The following is a 14,425-nucleotide window of genomic DNA, read 5'->3' on the forward strand; positions in this document are numbered from 1 at the left end:
CCCCACATCAACACTCCCTAGAAAGCTACCCCAGCATACAGACACAGCGCAGTACAGAGCAGCCTGACAGCTCCTGGAACAGCCAGGAACTTCTAAAAGAAAGTGAAAGAAGCCCTTTGAGCAGTTTCATCAAAGGTCACACAGGAGGTTTTTTTTTTTACATACAAATAAACCCATGCTCCAGATGAGTTCCCGACAGCCTGTGAGCTGACCCAAGATCGCTGTGGTTAAAGCCTCTGTCCCTGGGATGCAAAACCATTCAAATCGGGCGCCGGCGCTTACGCAACGGACCAGATGTCCCTCCGCGTGCACGCGCCAGGACACCGCGCCTCTGCACACGGGCTCAAGATCGGCACGGGGGGAGGGGGTGGGAGAGACGAGCAGCTGATCAGTACAGTCAGGCCGGCGGCCTGCTCCTCTGGGCTCGTCTCCGACCCCTGCACACAGGCCGAGGACACGACACGAAGGCCTTGAGGCTCGAAGAGGAGGAAGACCCCTCCTTGCTTTTTCACTCCTGTTGCCAAGGGGACGGGCACCTGTACACCCGCACCGGTGTGGCACGTGCATTTCAGATCCCAGGGCGGACACTGCGCCCGTGCTGCTCTTGCCCCACCGCGGGCGGAGAGCAGGCCAGGCGGCAATTAAGACAGTGCCAGCCATGTCAGACCACACGAGGTTCAAATTACAGGCGACATAAGCAGCAAGGAAGGAGCCGCCGTGGTAATTATCTCGGGTTTCTCTTTTCACAAAACACTTTCTCGCCGAGCGGAACTCCGGAACGGATCTCCGCCTGGAAGCCTTTCCACCGGGCTGCGGTCCCGAGCGCCGCGATGCGGACGAGGAAAGGGGTCAACGAAAGGTCGATGGACCCTTACCCTCCCAGGGAAAAGGAAGACAAGTCTCCGTCCCCACTGTCTCAACTTTCTTTGCCGGTGCGGCGAGGCAGCCGGATGTTAACAATGGCTGTTTTTAAGAGGGAACGGTATCTGTCAAGCCAGCATACCCAGAGCTTTTAAAAGCCTTCAAGGGCATTGATTGATTCTGGATACTTCCTGAGTTTCAGATGAAGCAAACCGCAGCAAATCGAGTTTGTGTTGGATGTGTTGAGCCTTTGTTACCAACCTCACCCCCCCCCCATCTTCCTCTTAGCCATTTTGAAGAATTAAGCCAGTATTTCCAAACCTACAGCTCCATCGCCACCCTCTTCCAGGATGCAATGAATTGAAAAAAAAAAGCACTTGATTGCAGCTTTGCATGGGAATTCAAAACACCTGCTGTAAGGAATGATATGATGAGGGCTCCTGGCACATGAGCCGAGTGCTGTTTCTCTCAGAACAATTTCCATACTTGAAAACCCCGATCCCAGCAGTGACTCAACAGGAAACGAGACGAAAATAATAGAGCATACTGAACATTCCTCATAACACCCAGGGCCCTGAATGGGGAGGGGGGGGGAGTCATACCGACTGATTGACTCACGTCCGTCACCACGGATTCCTGCTAAGGGTTTCGGGGTACCCGAGGGGGAACAACTGCCTTTGTTTTCTTTCTCCTGCCAGCAACAGCAATCATGTGGCCACACAATGGTGAATGAGAGCCGCGTTTCCTGCTACACCCCCCTCTCCTCTCCCCACACACAGTGGATCACACACCCACACGCGCGCGCGCACGCACACACAAACACTCGCCTGTCGTCACTGCAGCCCGGCTCTGATCTCACAATAAAAGCAGGATTTCCAGGTTAAAAATATCTACAGGAAGCCAGCCATGCTGGGGTTTGAGACAGCATTTTTATCAGCAACGCCGGGCTCACAAGACACCGTTTCCTCTTCCGTTCTGCTGCCAGCACTTGAAAGAGCAACAGGAGTAGTCAACACTGTTTTTTTTTCCAGGTGAACGTTGCCCCCCTACAAACCCCTCCATAACACGGTGTCTCCTAACCACACGCTCACAAGACACAGAGCAGGAGCACAGAGACGGCACCGTGAGCCCTCACCTCTTAAAACGTCACGCCCTCACTGCATGCAAAAATGTTTCCACCATGTGTAAGCAGGCTTTGCTTGGATAACCGAAACGTGATGCTTTGTCTAATGAGGTGAGCGCACGGAATTGGCCAATATAGTTTTTATTGGCATTCCACAGCTGAAAACCCACTCTGTACAGCATGCTACAAAAACCCCCTTACGATGCCGACGGCCTCAGCGGTATCATGAAGGGTGTGCCACAGGTTTAATACCCTATTCACTGATCATAAAGACGAGCCAGTTGTGCTTTCACCTCTGACTCAAGCGTGGAATACTGTCCTGCTCGCGTGGAGGGTGGAATTGAAGACCTGCAGCACAAGAGCTTTTACTGCAAAAGAGCTTTCGTTTTGAGCCACAGAGACACCAGCAGCGCTGTCTCCCCAGAGCGCAGTGGGGACGCTGGGTGATCTTCGCACCTGGGCTGGTTTGCCACCATTCAGGCCAAGAGATGCCCCCTGCTCATCAGATCCAGGGTCCCCCCCCACTGCATCTGAGCACAGGGCCAAGTGACCCCCTTTTTACTCATTACTGGGGTCCCCCAAAACCCAGCAAAATATTATCCATTCCCGAAAAGCCATCCGATATATGAGACATGTTCCCCATAACTTATTTGGTCATCTTGGGCATAGAGCTGCTGAATATTCCTGTGCTGCCTCTAGGGGTTCTAATTAAGGGCATTTTGCTGCCACTATGCTTCATGCAAAGATGGTCTGCAATGAGATAGCCATAGCCAAACTCAAACTCCCGAGATGTAAGGAACCTGAAAACCAAGTTTGAGGCATTGGTACATCTAATCCGACTTTAGGGTGGGGGGGGGGGGCAGGGCGCATCTGGGTGAGAGAAAAAAAACCACACAAAACCGCACCGCACACTCAACATTTCTTGGAAACGATTTCTGAGCTGCAGAGCTCTCGATCACACCTCAGGCGCACGAGCCGAGGCTGACCTCCCAGAAGGCGTCCGGGATGACGCACAAGGGGGCGGGGCCCCCGCCTCAGCGCAGATGCGGCAGCGATCGAGGCCCGCGGCAGCCGCGTGACATACGAGGTGAGCTCCCCTGACACACCGGCCACGTCTCCCTGCCATTTAAAGGGGGGATACGACGCGAAAGAAGCTCGTGAAATCTCGGGGCTTCTCCTTTCCTACCCCACCCTTACTTGAAAGCTCACAGACAAGTATCACTACCCCCAGCTCCTGGCCCAGGTCTGACGCATTGTCTTCTTTCATGTATATATTGCAAATTAACCCAACACTTTTATTGCATGGATTAAAAAAAAACATGCACACTGAAGTACACGGCAGGTCCGCCTAATGCAAACCACGCGGTTCTATAGCAACGGCCGGAATCAGCTCTTACCTGAGTTTCTGTTAAGCTCTCCAAAGCCTGCATGACGGACTGCTCGGGTCTGGATGCTTGTGACTTCACAGGAGACAAAGCAGAAAGAGAAAAGAAAACGTGAGCCGATGAGACGGATCTTTCGCACGCGTAAAAAAAAAATAAAAATAAAATCAATCAGAATAACATTCACGAGCAATCCGTGTGCTGTCCCAATTGTTAAAACGCAGCGAGGAACGCACCGATTTTAAAAATAAGTTGAAAAGGTTATTGACAGCAAATCAGAGTACACGCAGAGTGCAATGCTCAAGTCTTTTTCGAGGAAGGCTTTGGAAACATTTACCCTCCGAACTGCGCATTTGCGACAGATAAGTGCCGGATCCCCGCGTGAGGTCTCGGCTGGATCTCAGCACGCGCGGCGGAGCTCCTACCATTAAACCCGCTTCCACAGTGGGGACGAGTGTTAACTTGCTCCCATCGGAGACGCCGAAGTCCTGGAGTTTGCCTGAACTTAGCCGCCTGGGAGAGAGGGGGAAAAAAAAAGAAACGGAACCGATCAGGAAAACAAAATATCCGTTTAAACACACAATAATACCATGCGAGCCACAAGCGCAAACGGAATAAACTGGGGTGTCATGACGATTCTCCTTATTAGGCGTTATTACAGGTACGCCTGCGTCAGTGAAAAGGGGTGCCGTTTTCTTTTCTTTTTAACGTCTCATTGTCATTAACTTGGTCACGGAAGGGTTAAGTATTAGTCTCTCTCTTCCCCCCCCTCCTCCTCACCACCCTCTAAAACTGGAGCACAGTGCTCTTTGTGAGCATGTGACACCAGTGTCCTCTAAGACGGGGGGGAAGAGGCATTTATATAAATAGCGTGCTTTCTCTCACCCGCCTGCAGCTGCAAGTACAGCGGGAGTCGGGTCGGGCTGAAGGAGACCAGGCCCGGCCCTGTCCAGAACCCCCCCACCACCTCCGACACTCGAGGCTCATGGTCTTGAGTCTCACTCTCCAACCCGGGGAACCGGCCAGGCCCGCAGGGGGCGACCCGAGCTCTTGGCCCACACCAAGCCGAGCCTCCGACATCACCCGAACGCCAGAAGCGAACCGGTTCCGCCCCCCCCCTCTCTGCGGGCCTTATTAGGAAACCCTACACTCAGCAGAATGGCGACACAAAGCACGTCTGCCGCTGGGGAGGCAGAGCGGTGCCATGAACAGCACACGCTGCCTTTTCTGTAGCTGTGCTGCGAGTCTGACGTCCACAGCCCCATAAAAATAAATGACACAGTACCCGGAATCGTAATTGCAGTGTGGCGAGCGCGCCGTGTTACAAACGCCCATAGTCGAGGGTGAATGACCGCGCTCGGTCAGACGTAGCCGTGACGTCACTCCTGGGGAGTCTTCTTTTTAAAAGGCCTTGATGGACCCGGTGCCGTCTCACCGTCTGTCGTGCACGGTTTCTATTGTTCGGCCACCGACACCTGCCCGCAGAGCCGTAACGACTGTGGCTATTTTAAGACGTCCCCCCCCAAGATTAATAATAGGCGAGCGGCGAATCTTTCTTCACCTTGAGCGGGTCCAAACCAGCAGGTGACAAGGCCCTGTGTGCACGGAACCGCAGCCAGGACGACACACACCTGCCCCCGAAGTCAGCTGAGCCAAAAGCCAGCGACAGAAAGGGACATTAAGAACACGGTGGGCTTTCAGAGGAATGCGGCCGTTCAAGAGAGACAGGTGTGCAGGTCCTTGCCCCTGCTTCCGGCAGCTGCTGGTCGGCGGTTACTAAAAAAGGGGGTATTTCCCGAGGCTGCCTTCGAGATCTGGCTCGGGCACGTTTCTACCCCCCCCCCCCAAAAATAAAACTACACCTCGGACTTTCAATCGAGCGCGACAGCGCCGGCAAACAACCAGACCATCAATGGCAGCACCGACACAAATCATAGCGGAAGACCGGCGTGACTCAACGCACAGAATCTCTCCAGCAGCAGGAGAAAGAGACTCGGATTGTGTGTGTGTGTGTTAAATGTCATCGCCCCTGAACAAAGGGAGCCCAGGGGCAGCAGTCCGTAGGAAGGAGAGGAAAGGTGTTCCGTCTTCTTCTTACAAAAACGAGAAGAAAGGTGCGATCTGAGAGCCGATTACTAGAGGGGGCGTTAACGACCACCCTCCTTTTCGAAAGAAAAACAATGCGGCAGTTAAGTCAGGGTCATTTGCGAGTGACAAAGCAACCCCTCCTCCTCACACATATATACACAAAGTCCACCCTCCCGGGTCTCCATTGTGATTCTGTTTTTAAAACGCGCCCCCCGCCCCAAAGTATCGATCGGCTTTAACGCCAAGACTGCTCCCGCCCCGGTCAGGAGCGAGAGGCGCCCGATCGTGACCAGGTGACCAGGCGTTAATATTCGAGAGGGCAGCGACTTCATTGTCTTCCGAACCGGCCCCCGGCTAATCCTGTACTTAAATACCCCCCCCCCCCACCCCAGCCACACACACTTCAGCGTGCTACTTTGTATGCAAATGTTACAATCGGGTTCCTATGCGGCGGGAGAGTGTGTGTGAGGGGGTCTAATTGATGAGAAGAATCTCAATATGAAAACTCTCAATACACATCGCGAGCCCGTGACGAAGGAGAGGGAGAGAAGACTAAGAATAGACGGCAGATGAAACGGAAAGGAGGAGAGGAGGAGGAGGGGGGGTGGGGGACAGGAATGGACACGTTTTCCCATTAACATACCCGAGTCATAACTCCTAGGAGCTGCGATTACTGATCCTGCTTTTACAGGCGATTCGCAGCGCTTGTCGCCTGTCCCCCGGGCTCGGAGCGAGGATGTCACGGATCGGCGGTCGGAGCAGGAACCTTTGCCCTGCACTAACTTAACCCCCCCTGTCAGCCCCCCCCCCTGCCCTCTCCAGACCCCGGGACGCAGCCTGTAAAGCACGTCTGCACCCCACTCCGGGGAGACCCCCGGGACAACTTCCGCCGGCTGGAGCTCGACTTCTCCGCCGCTCAGGTGAAACCCACACTTCTGGGCATAGTCGGGAGGACCGGCCCGGCCCGGAGACCCCCCCCGCGTGCTTCTCAACTGCGAAACATTGCATCAGAAATGTTCCGCTCCCCCACTCTCACGCCGCGGGAGAGAGAGAGAGAAAAAAACACGCCAAAAATAAAAAAAAAGTCACGGCTCGCGGTCGGAGGCACACGGGTGTACAGGCTGAAAGCAATCGGGGGGTTTGTCTCTCCTGCGGGCGAGCGGACTCCCATGCTACAGCTCTGTCTCCTAGTACCCCTGGCTGCACCGGCGGTGCAAGTGCACGGTAGCCCAGCAGACACCACTCGGCGGATGAGCCACCTCCGGGCTCGCCTGCAGAGCAGAGACGCCGGGCAGCCCTCCCAGCCCTGTACCTGCTGTGTGCCCTGGATTCTAAACAGAGCAGCAGGGAGAAAACAGCCCCGAAGTCTTGCCTGTTAGACGAGTGTACGGGTTCTGTGGACGATGCACGACACAGCGAGACAAGACAGGATGCGGTCGCCGCCGTACTCACGTTTCTTTGTGTAGCAGAGCGAGTCTCTCTTTCGGCACCTTCAGCCTCTGCGATAACCTCCTCTTCAGCCCCTCCACCGTCTCGTCCTGCGGCAGGGAGAGCTCGAAGCGCGTGCCGGTGGTGGAGCGGATGTACAAGTTCATGGAGGGCTCGCTCGCGACGGCCTCGCAGGACGCGGCTCCCCGGCTCGTGCAGCTCCTCGCGCTAGGGTGCTGGTCCATTCGATGACCTGGCATTCAAGAGCGAGACAGCGCGAGGGGGTTTGAGGGGGGTTGTAGCTCAAAAAAAACGGGGAGGAGGGAGGAGGAGGAGGAGAAGGGGGTGGGGAGTTTGGTGTTGGTCGGAGAGAAAGAAAAGGGGCTCAAACCCCCAAATTTAAAAAAAAAACAAAAGCCCTGGTACCCGAGAAAGGGGGTTCCTCAAAATATCACAAGATCCAAGTGTTCTGCTGTTCCTTGTACAGCCCAACGCGAACGCCAGATCTTCTCCGGTCCTCTCGTTATAGAAATATCCCCGAAATGAAGTCCCCCCACCTCTTTGAGCGTTTCTCGTTTTAAAAGACGTTTAATTTCTCTCCGTTTCGTCTGCGAAGAATCCCACGTCCAGACCCGCTGTCCCCGTGTGGTTTTTTTTTTTTTAAATGCTACGGTAGCGGACCATCGCCAACGCGAAACAATAGCCGATCGGAGACACGAGATTCCTCTTGACAATTTAACTCGACTTTGCGGGCTGCTGCCTCTCCGCCATGCAGTTAAAAGGTAAGCAGTTACTGATGTTAAAAGGGTTGATTCCTAATTCTTTAAAAACGCCCGGAGCTGTAGGGTTCTTGCTAGTAGCAGGGGATCAGTACTACTGACTGCCCAAGCCTCGTAAAACCAGTCCTGCTCTCCGCTGCCTCCTCGCAGCTCCAATGCAAAGTCAACAACAAAAAAATGTTACAAAGTATCACCGCTCTACAGGGGCAAAGCACGCCCACCGGGCCCGGCTGCTCCAGCCAATCAGCGGCGGCATAGCGCTCAGACTTTGTTATCTTAGCCAATGCAAGGCAAAACTCCCACGTGGAGTCGAGACACCGCCTCCCCCCGGCCTCTCCGCCAATCGGAGCCGGGGAGGGGGCGCGGCCAAACCGGAGGGATACGTTAGACCCCGCCCACCTGCAATTCGAGGCCATTCATAATGTATTAGAATCACAAAAGCGGCCCAGAATAAATCTGATGGCCTTTCATGTCTTTTGAGATGTGTATTATTTCTGTTGTAAAGAAAGACGAGTAGGCCTAAAAAAGGCGTATTGCATTTAAATAGATAGCTACCCGAAGCTGTTAATTTTAGGGCTGCATCTTTGTTTTAATGAGTCCTGGCGTTGGACGCAGCTGCGGCTTCGGTCTGGGCGTCGGATTTTCGCCCGCACACGAGGGATCCGCGCGCCGCACCGGCCGGGGGAGGCGGAGGGGGGCCCCTGCAAACCGCGTGTCGCGTCTCTCGCGCTTGCTCGCCTGTCGCAAGACAGGCTCGGTGAGGTTCAATTCAGCTGCAGAGCACCCTCGTCTACCACCACCCCGTCACAGTTGGCAAACCAGCGGGACCCCGGCTCGTCTCCCCGCGGACCTGTGAGAGGGTCCGCTCTGCAGCCCGCTGTCCGGCAGGCGGCCCTCCTAACCACGCCAGGCGCCCCGGTTACCTGCAGGGAAAACAGCCCCCGCGAGGGCACAGGAAGCTCTGCTCCAAGAGCTGTAGCGCCCCCTTGTGGGCAACGGCCATCGTCGACACAACGTGAAACCCATTCCATTTAATTTTGCCAGAAGTGATGATGATGATTATTATTACTAATAATAGCAGATAGGACTGCCCTATCTTTCTCACACCCGAAGAAGGCTCCACAGCCGCAAGGTTGTGTTTTCTTTCTTCTCTTTTCAGCAGGGAATAAACCTATTACTTGTTCATTATTATTATTATTATACGAGTGCAGAAAAAAAGTCAAATATTCTGCTTTGCAATTCAATGATTCAATTATAGGATACGAAAGTGACCGAACCAGCCAGCCCTACAGACTGCAAAACCGGGCGCTCGGAGAGATGGGAATGAAAGAACAGACTCCCCGGAAGTGGGGTGTTCCTGGGGGCTCCGGCGTCCCCGCTCTTGTGCCCCGGAGGTCACGCGGCGCGCACCCGACCCTGGCGTGCTCCTCCACGCCGTGCGCGCGCCCGCGCGCCTACACGCGCAGGCTGAGCCTCGCGGCCGCCGGCACAACACAGTCAAAACACACCGGCCGGCTGCCCTAGCAACCGCCCGGGTCCTGCCCTCCGGTCCCTCATACAATGGGCGGCTGTGTTTTTGCGACAACAATGTTTATTAAATCCCACGCCTTCCCCAGGTGTCTTCCTTACGTACTCGTGTTGCACACTTGCCGCATGAGCGATTACACTGCGGGAAACCGCGCAAACACTGGCTTCGCTTGTTTTGGGGACAGAAACGGGGCGCCGAGCGAGCGAGGGACAGGAGTCACAGCAAAGCACCGCGTTTTTTGTGAATCGCTGAACTCGCTCCGTGCAGTATAAACTGCGCCACACGCACGGTTCACGGTCACACGGGACTGCGTCGGCTCCTTCCTTCGCTGTCGGGATAACATCCGACAGCAAGACCTCCGGCTCCACAAGCTCTCCCGATCGCGACACCTCACACGGTAAACTCAAGCGCCGCAGCCCAGCTCACAACTCAAGAGCGGGGAAAAAAAGTAACTTTAAAAAACACACAACCTGTATTCGACCTACAGACTGTAACGCGACTGTCCACGCGCGTGGGAATAACTAAAGCTGGTTTGTGTTTAGTAGTTCATACATATTATCCTTCATGATATGTACCCTTACCATCCCAATAGTGTTCTATGTGCTGTATGTTGAACGCGAACCTCCTACGAGGGGTCTGTATTGCCAATGTCCGTAGATGTTGTGTTGATCGTGTACGCTTTGGCAACACTGTCGGTCATGCTAATAAAGCTCGTTGCATTGAATGGGGAAAAAAACAATATTGATATCCTGACAAGTCCATCACCCCTTGAATCAAAAGCAACATAGCCTGACTCCGCAGTCAACAGACAACGCGATCCTTGGAGACGCCAAGGAAAAGCGTGTCTGCCATCTAGCGGTGAAGCGAGGGGACCGCATCCTGTGATCTCTCCGTGAGCCAGGTGCGCCACTGGCCGGCCCATCCCCTTATAAAACTATTTCTATAACTATTTTTACTAGTTTATCTATTTTTCATTTTTTTTAAAATTGCTGCATATAAAAAAAAGTAGCTGTTAAAAGTATACAGAAGCATTGAATTAAATCCAGAGGTTTAGTTCAAACAGAGACATGCCTGCAGTGATATTTGGTCGGGAGAGGAGAGGATACCCGGTGCTGACAGGTTTGTGTTGTCTTTGGTAGCGGAAACAGTTGCTCGCAGTAATGTAGTGTCCACTGCTGCATGGGAGATCAGTGTAAGATTAGTGAGATCTGTACTGAAATTCCCCTGCCTGATAATGGGGTCAGTTAGGTCATCATTTTTTTCACCTTAGAAATATCGCAAGACTACGCCCTATGCTATCATTAACTGTGGCTGAAAAGCTGATCAACATATTTGTATTCTCTCGAATTGACTACTGCAATGCTCTGCTCCCTGGTGTATCTAAATCTACTCTGAACAAGCTGCAGTATGTCCAAAATTCAGCAGCCAGAATCCTGACCAGGTCTAGTACAAGTGTTCACATTACTCCTATCCTGGAGTCCTTGCACTGGCTTCCGGTCAAATTCCGCGTAGACTTTAAAATCCTCATGCTCACCTACAAGGCTTTACATGGCTTGGCACCTCAATACCTGTCTGAACTTTTATCGCCCTACTCCCCACCTCGCAACCTCCGCTCTTCAAATTCTGCCCTCCTTACTGTCCCCCAAGCCCGTCTACATTGTATGGGCGACAGGGCCTTCTCCTGCTATGCCCCCAAGCTCTGGAACTCTTTACCCAAGGATATTAGAGAGTCACCTTCTCTAAACTCCTTCAAATCCAGACTCAAAACTTTCTTCTTCAGTAAAGCCTTTACTTAACTGGTTCCATTCTTCACCCCTCTGCTCTTCTTAATACCATCTTCCACGGTCTCCTCTATTGTTATTGTTGTATTGTTGTAATTATAATTGTGTCCTGTCTTGTGAAATTTTCTTATTTATTGTTGTAGTCTTCTTATTTATTGTTATTGTCATCCTGTAAAGCGCTTTGAGAAGCCACCTTTAAAGGCGCTATATAAAATAAAGTTTATTATTATTATTATCTTGGCACAACAATTTGTGAATCATTCCTGACTTTAACCTCCGCCAATTACTAAACCGAGGTGTCCGCTAGTCATGCGAGAACTGTTGAATAAACACAATTGAGACCTCACAGCAACCGATATTCCAAAACCCAGGCCAGTAAGAATACTTTTACATACTGCACAGACCCATGTGCTCCCACAGAGCAATATTTGTACAATAGAACACATCGCTGTCAAAACAATATAAATAAAACACTGTCCAATATGGATTTCTTGACAGCGGAATCACGAGGCAGCCTGATGGACTGCGTTTGTCCTTTTTTAGTAGGTTTTAAAACTTTTCACACATCGAGCACTGCTTCACAATTAGCTTTGGACTCTGCACTAATAAACGCGTACGGGTGGAGGGGGTTATCGGTTTATAGATCTCGTATCGGGGGGGAAAAACCCGAACGCACATCTAGGTTATTTCCCACAACAAGCAGGGTGATTCACATCAGTCAGGATCTGATTGAAACCGGGCCACTCGACGACGGCCCTTCCTGACCCGGTCTTCTTGTGAAATGTACCTGAGAGTTATCTTATCTCCGGGTATCTGGGGACGAGCAGAGCCCCGTTCGGGCTCACACCGGGCTGGTCATTAACGTGACCGAATAACGAACGACCCACCTCGGCCCAGTTGCCGAAAACACCAGGCAACAGCCCGATTCTACGAGACGTTACAGTGTGAAAGCACAGCCCCACTAACACACTATCAGTAACAATAGCCACAATTATAAACTAAACAAAACATGTATCTGGAGTTTCCCCATTTCACGGCTAGGCTTTTAGTTTCAGTACATTTTTTTCCCCCATTGTCTGTGTTCATTCACAGTCTAGTCGGCAGACGGCAGCCCCTGCGGCCATATACTCGTAATGTATTTATTTAGAAACGTCTTCCTCGCCTACCTTAGACGACAATTGCTGGGTTACAGCCGAAGCGTAGGGAAAGAACTGCACAGCCTGCGGTCCGACACAGGTGCCAGCGGCTGTAGGTCAAACGCTTGCGTTCTTCGGTTCCCTACAGGCGAGAACTGTTGTGCTCAGCAGTGTAGTCACAGACACTCAGGATGAAAGGGGGTTCCGGGCTTTTAAACGGTGTCTCGTCACTGAAGCGGTGTGTCATTTGTGAATTCCTTTGCCTTATGACCACTGCGTTAATCACCTAGGCTTGGTAGCCCTGGATTACAATGCAGCAGAGGGCGGAGGGACATCAAGTCACGCAGATCCAGATATCCGGTCTAGCAAAGAGCCGGGCTGCGGGTTCAGTCCAGTATTGCAGTACTTATTGAGAAACAAAAAAATCGTGCGTTGAAATGTTAACGCTTCTTTTTTTTGTTCTGCAACATCAAGACGGACAGGTAACTTTAAAAGAGTTACCACCGGGGCCATCGTCCCCAACAAGGGGGTGTTACGTCAAAGTCGTGGACACCCCACGAGAGGCCAGCGGAGGAACTTCACCACAGCCCCATGACGTCAGCTCGCTAAACACGTGACCCGAGGGCCGGGGTCGCCCTGTGTCCGGGCGGCGCGGCTCGCTCACGTTTGCGGTCCACCCGGGTCCGCAGGTATTCCCGTCTCCCTGCTGTGATTTTCACTTCTGCATACTAAACTGCTGCAGCTGCCCGGTTCCGTAATTACAAAACAAAAAACACACAACGTAAACTAACTGACCGACCTCTGCAATCGTATGATCACTGCTGTGTGTGGGGTTGTTTTGGGTTTTTTTTTTGGTCACCCGTCTTAAAACTATATTTAGACTCGTGCGAACGCTCTGTCCCGGAGCTCTCCCAGGCTTCCTGCGTTCTGTCCCAGCTCCGCGCGCGGCCCCAGGCCGGCTCGGGCCACACGGCCACCGCTGAGGTCAGCAGGTGGCACCTCGAGCCCCGACGCCGGGGACGTCACGAGTCGGCGGGAGTCCGGAACAAACCGCCCCCATCACGTCATTGCAGCCGAAGGCCCGGTTTCGTTCAAGGATCAGATCCTTGGATCAGTTAACAACCACGTAGCGGCCAGTCTAGATGGGGGCCGAAACGTCCTGTGGTTTTTCCTGTGGTCTGTTTTTGCGTGTTACAGAACCACTGAAACGACACACTGCTTGCAGTACCGGTATGAAGCTGTCTGCATGACCAACTTTTAAAGTGACTCGATCGATCAGTCATTCCGCCGAGTTTATACCCGCCAGGCTGTACAGTGCGCTTAAAAATCTTCACAGTTTTCATCAAGCGCTATATTCCGACAGGCAGCGGAGGGGGGTGCACAGAGGTCTAACCCAGAGATGAAATGAAATACTCACCAATTAGCGCAGCGAACTCCTTAATGTAATCCCGAAACGTTTGACAAGCACACCCCCGTGTTCAAAACTCAATTCCAGTTCAATCGCAATGGAAGGAGAGCACGAAAAAAAAAGAAGCAAATAAGTATCCAGATTTCTTTAAATCCACTCGGGGCCGCGGAGTTTCAGCGTTCAGTGGGTCCACGGGGAACACGCCGTGCGTGGACTCTATTCCTGGCGCGCTGCTGCTGTTCAGCGCTTCACAGTACAGCACTAAGCGCCGGAGGAGGGCCGGTATTTAACTGCGCTCGCAAGAGCGGGGTGGAGAGTTTCGGAGCTGCTCTGTCAGCTTGTTATTTAAGGTGGCATGGCGACGAGGCTGCTCCGCTCGCAGCGCTGCGTGTGAGAAGGGAAATGAAGTGTCCGTCGCGCTGGCTGACCCCCTTCTCTCTGGGGGGGGGCGTCTCTCTGGGTTGGATGAGAAATTATTTTTATAGTTTGATTTTTTGTTGTTGATTTTTTTTCATGGACACCCAGCACTCATTTCATAATAATAATAACAACAACAACAACATTACTTTATTAACCCTTTACAATTTCTTGCATTAGGAATTTCTTTTTGCATACCCCAGCTTGCTCTCCATGAGACACAGAGACAGGGAGAGAAGCTGGGGGTCAGAGCGCAGGGTCAGCCATTTATACAGCGCCCCTGGAGCAGCTGGGGTGAAGGGCCATGCTCAGGGGCCCAACGGAGTAAGATTCCTCTGCCGGCTGCAGGATTTGAACCGGCAACCTTCCAGCCACAGGCGCAGATCCTGAGCCACAGAGCCACCACTCCGCCCCCAGATGTATTTGGCATTAAATAGAATGCGAAAAAATAAGAAAAACGTCGCACATCATTCTGTTGCACATGTACAGCATCA

At 52.6% G+C, this 14,425-nt stretch overlaps 1 protein-coding gene across 4 annotated transcripts in view; it reads right to left on the reverse strand.

Moving 5' to 3' along the window:
* midn (midnolin) overlaps nt 1-13,823 on the reverse strand; it is a 32,599-nt gene extending 18,776 nt beyond the window's left edge. Inside the window, exons 1-4 of one of the 4 annotated variants that reach the window (XM_069185858.1) lie at nt 13,524-13,823; nt 6,907-7,135; nt 3,792-3,879; nt 3,382-3,444 (exon numbers count right to left, since the gene is read on the reverse strand). In XM_069185858.1, coding sequence (XP_069041959.1) covers nt 3,382-3,444; nt 3,792-3,879; nt 6,907-7,127 — 372 coding nt within the window. In that variant the 5' untranslated portion in view covers nt 7,128-7,135; nt 13,524-13,823. Of the gene's footprint in view, nt 1-3,381; nt 3,445-3,791; nt 3,880-6,906; nt 7,876-12,136; nt 12,689-13,523 lie in introns of those variants that run through there. The other 3 variants (XM_069185860.1, XM_069185859.1, XM_069185857.1) reach the window with 3 other exon arrangements.
* Nucleotides 13,824-14,425: the final 602 nt, after the last annotated feature.

The sequence above is a fragment of the Lepisosteus oculatus genome, chromosome 29 (genome assembly GCF_040954835.1).
Source record: "Lepisosteus oculatus isolate fLepOcu1 chromosome 29, fLepOcu1.hap2, whole genome shotgun sequence".
Taxonomy (NCBI): domain Eukaryota; kingdom Metazoa; phylum Chordata; class Actinopteri; order Semionotiformes; family Lepisosteidae; genus Lepisosteus; species Lepisosteus oculatus.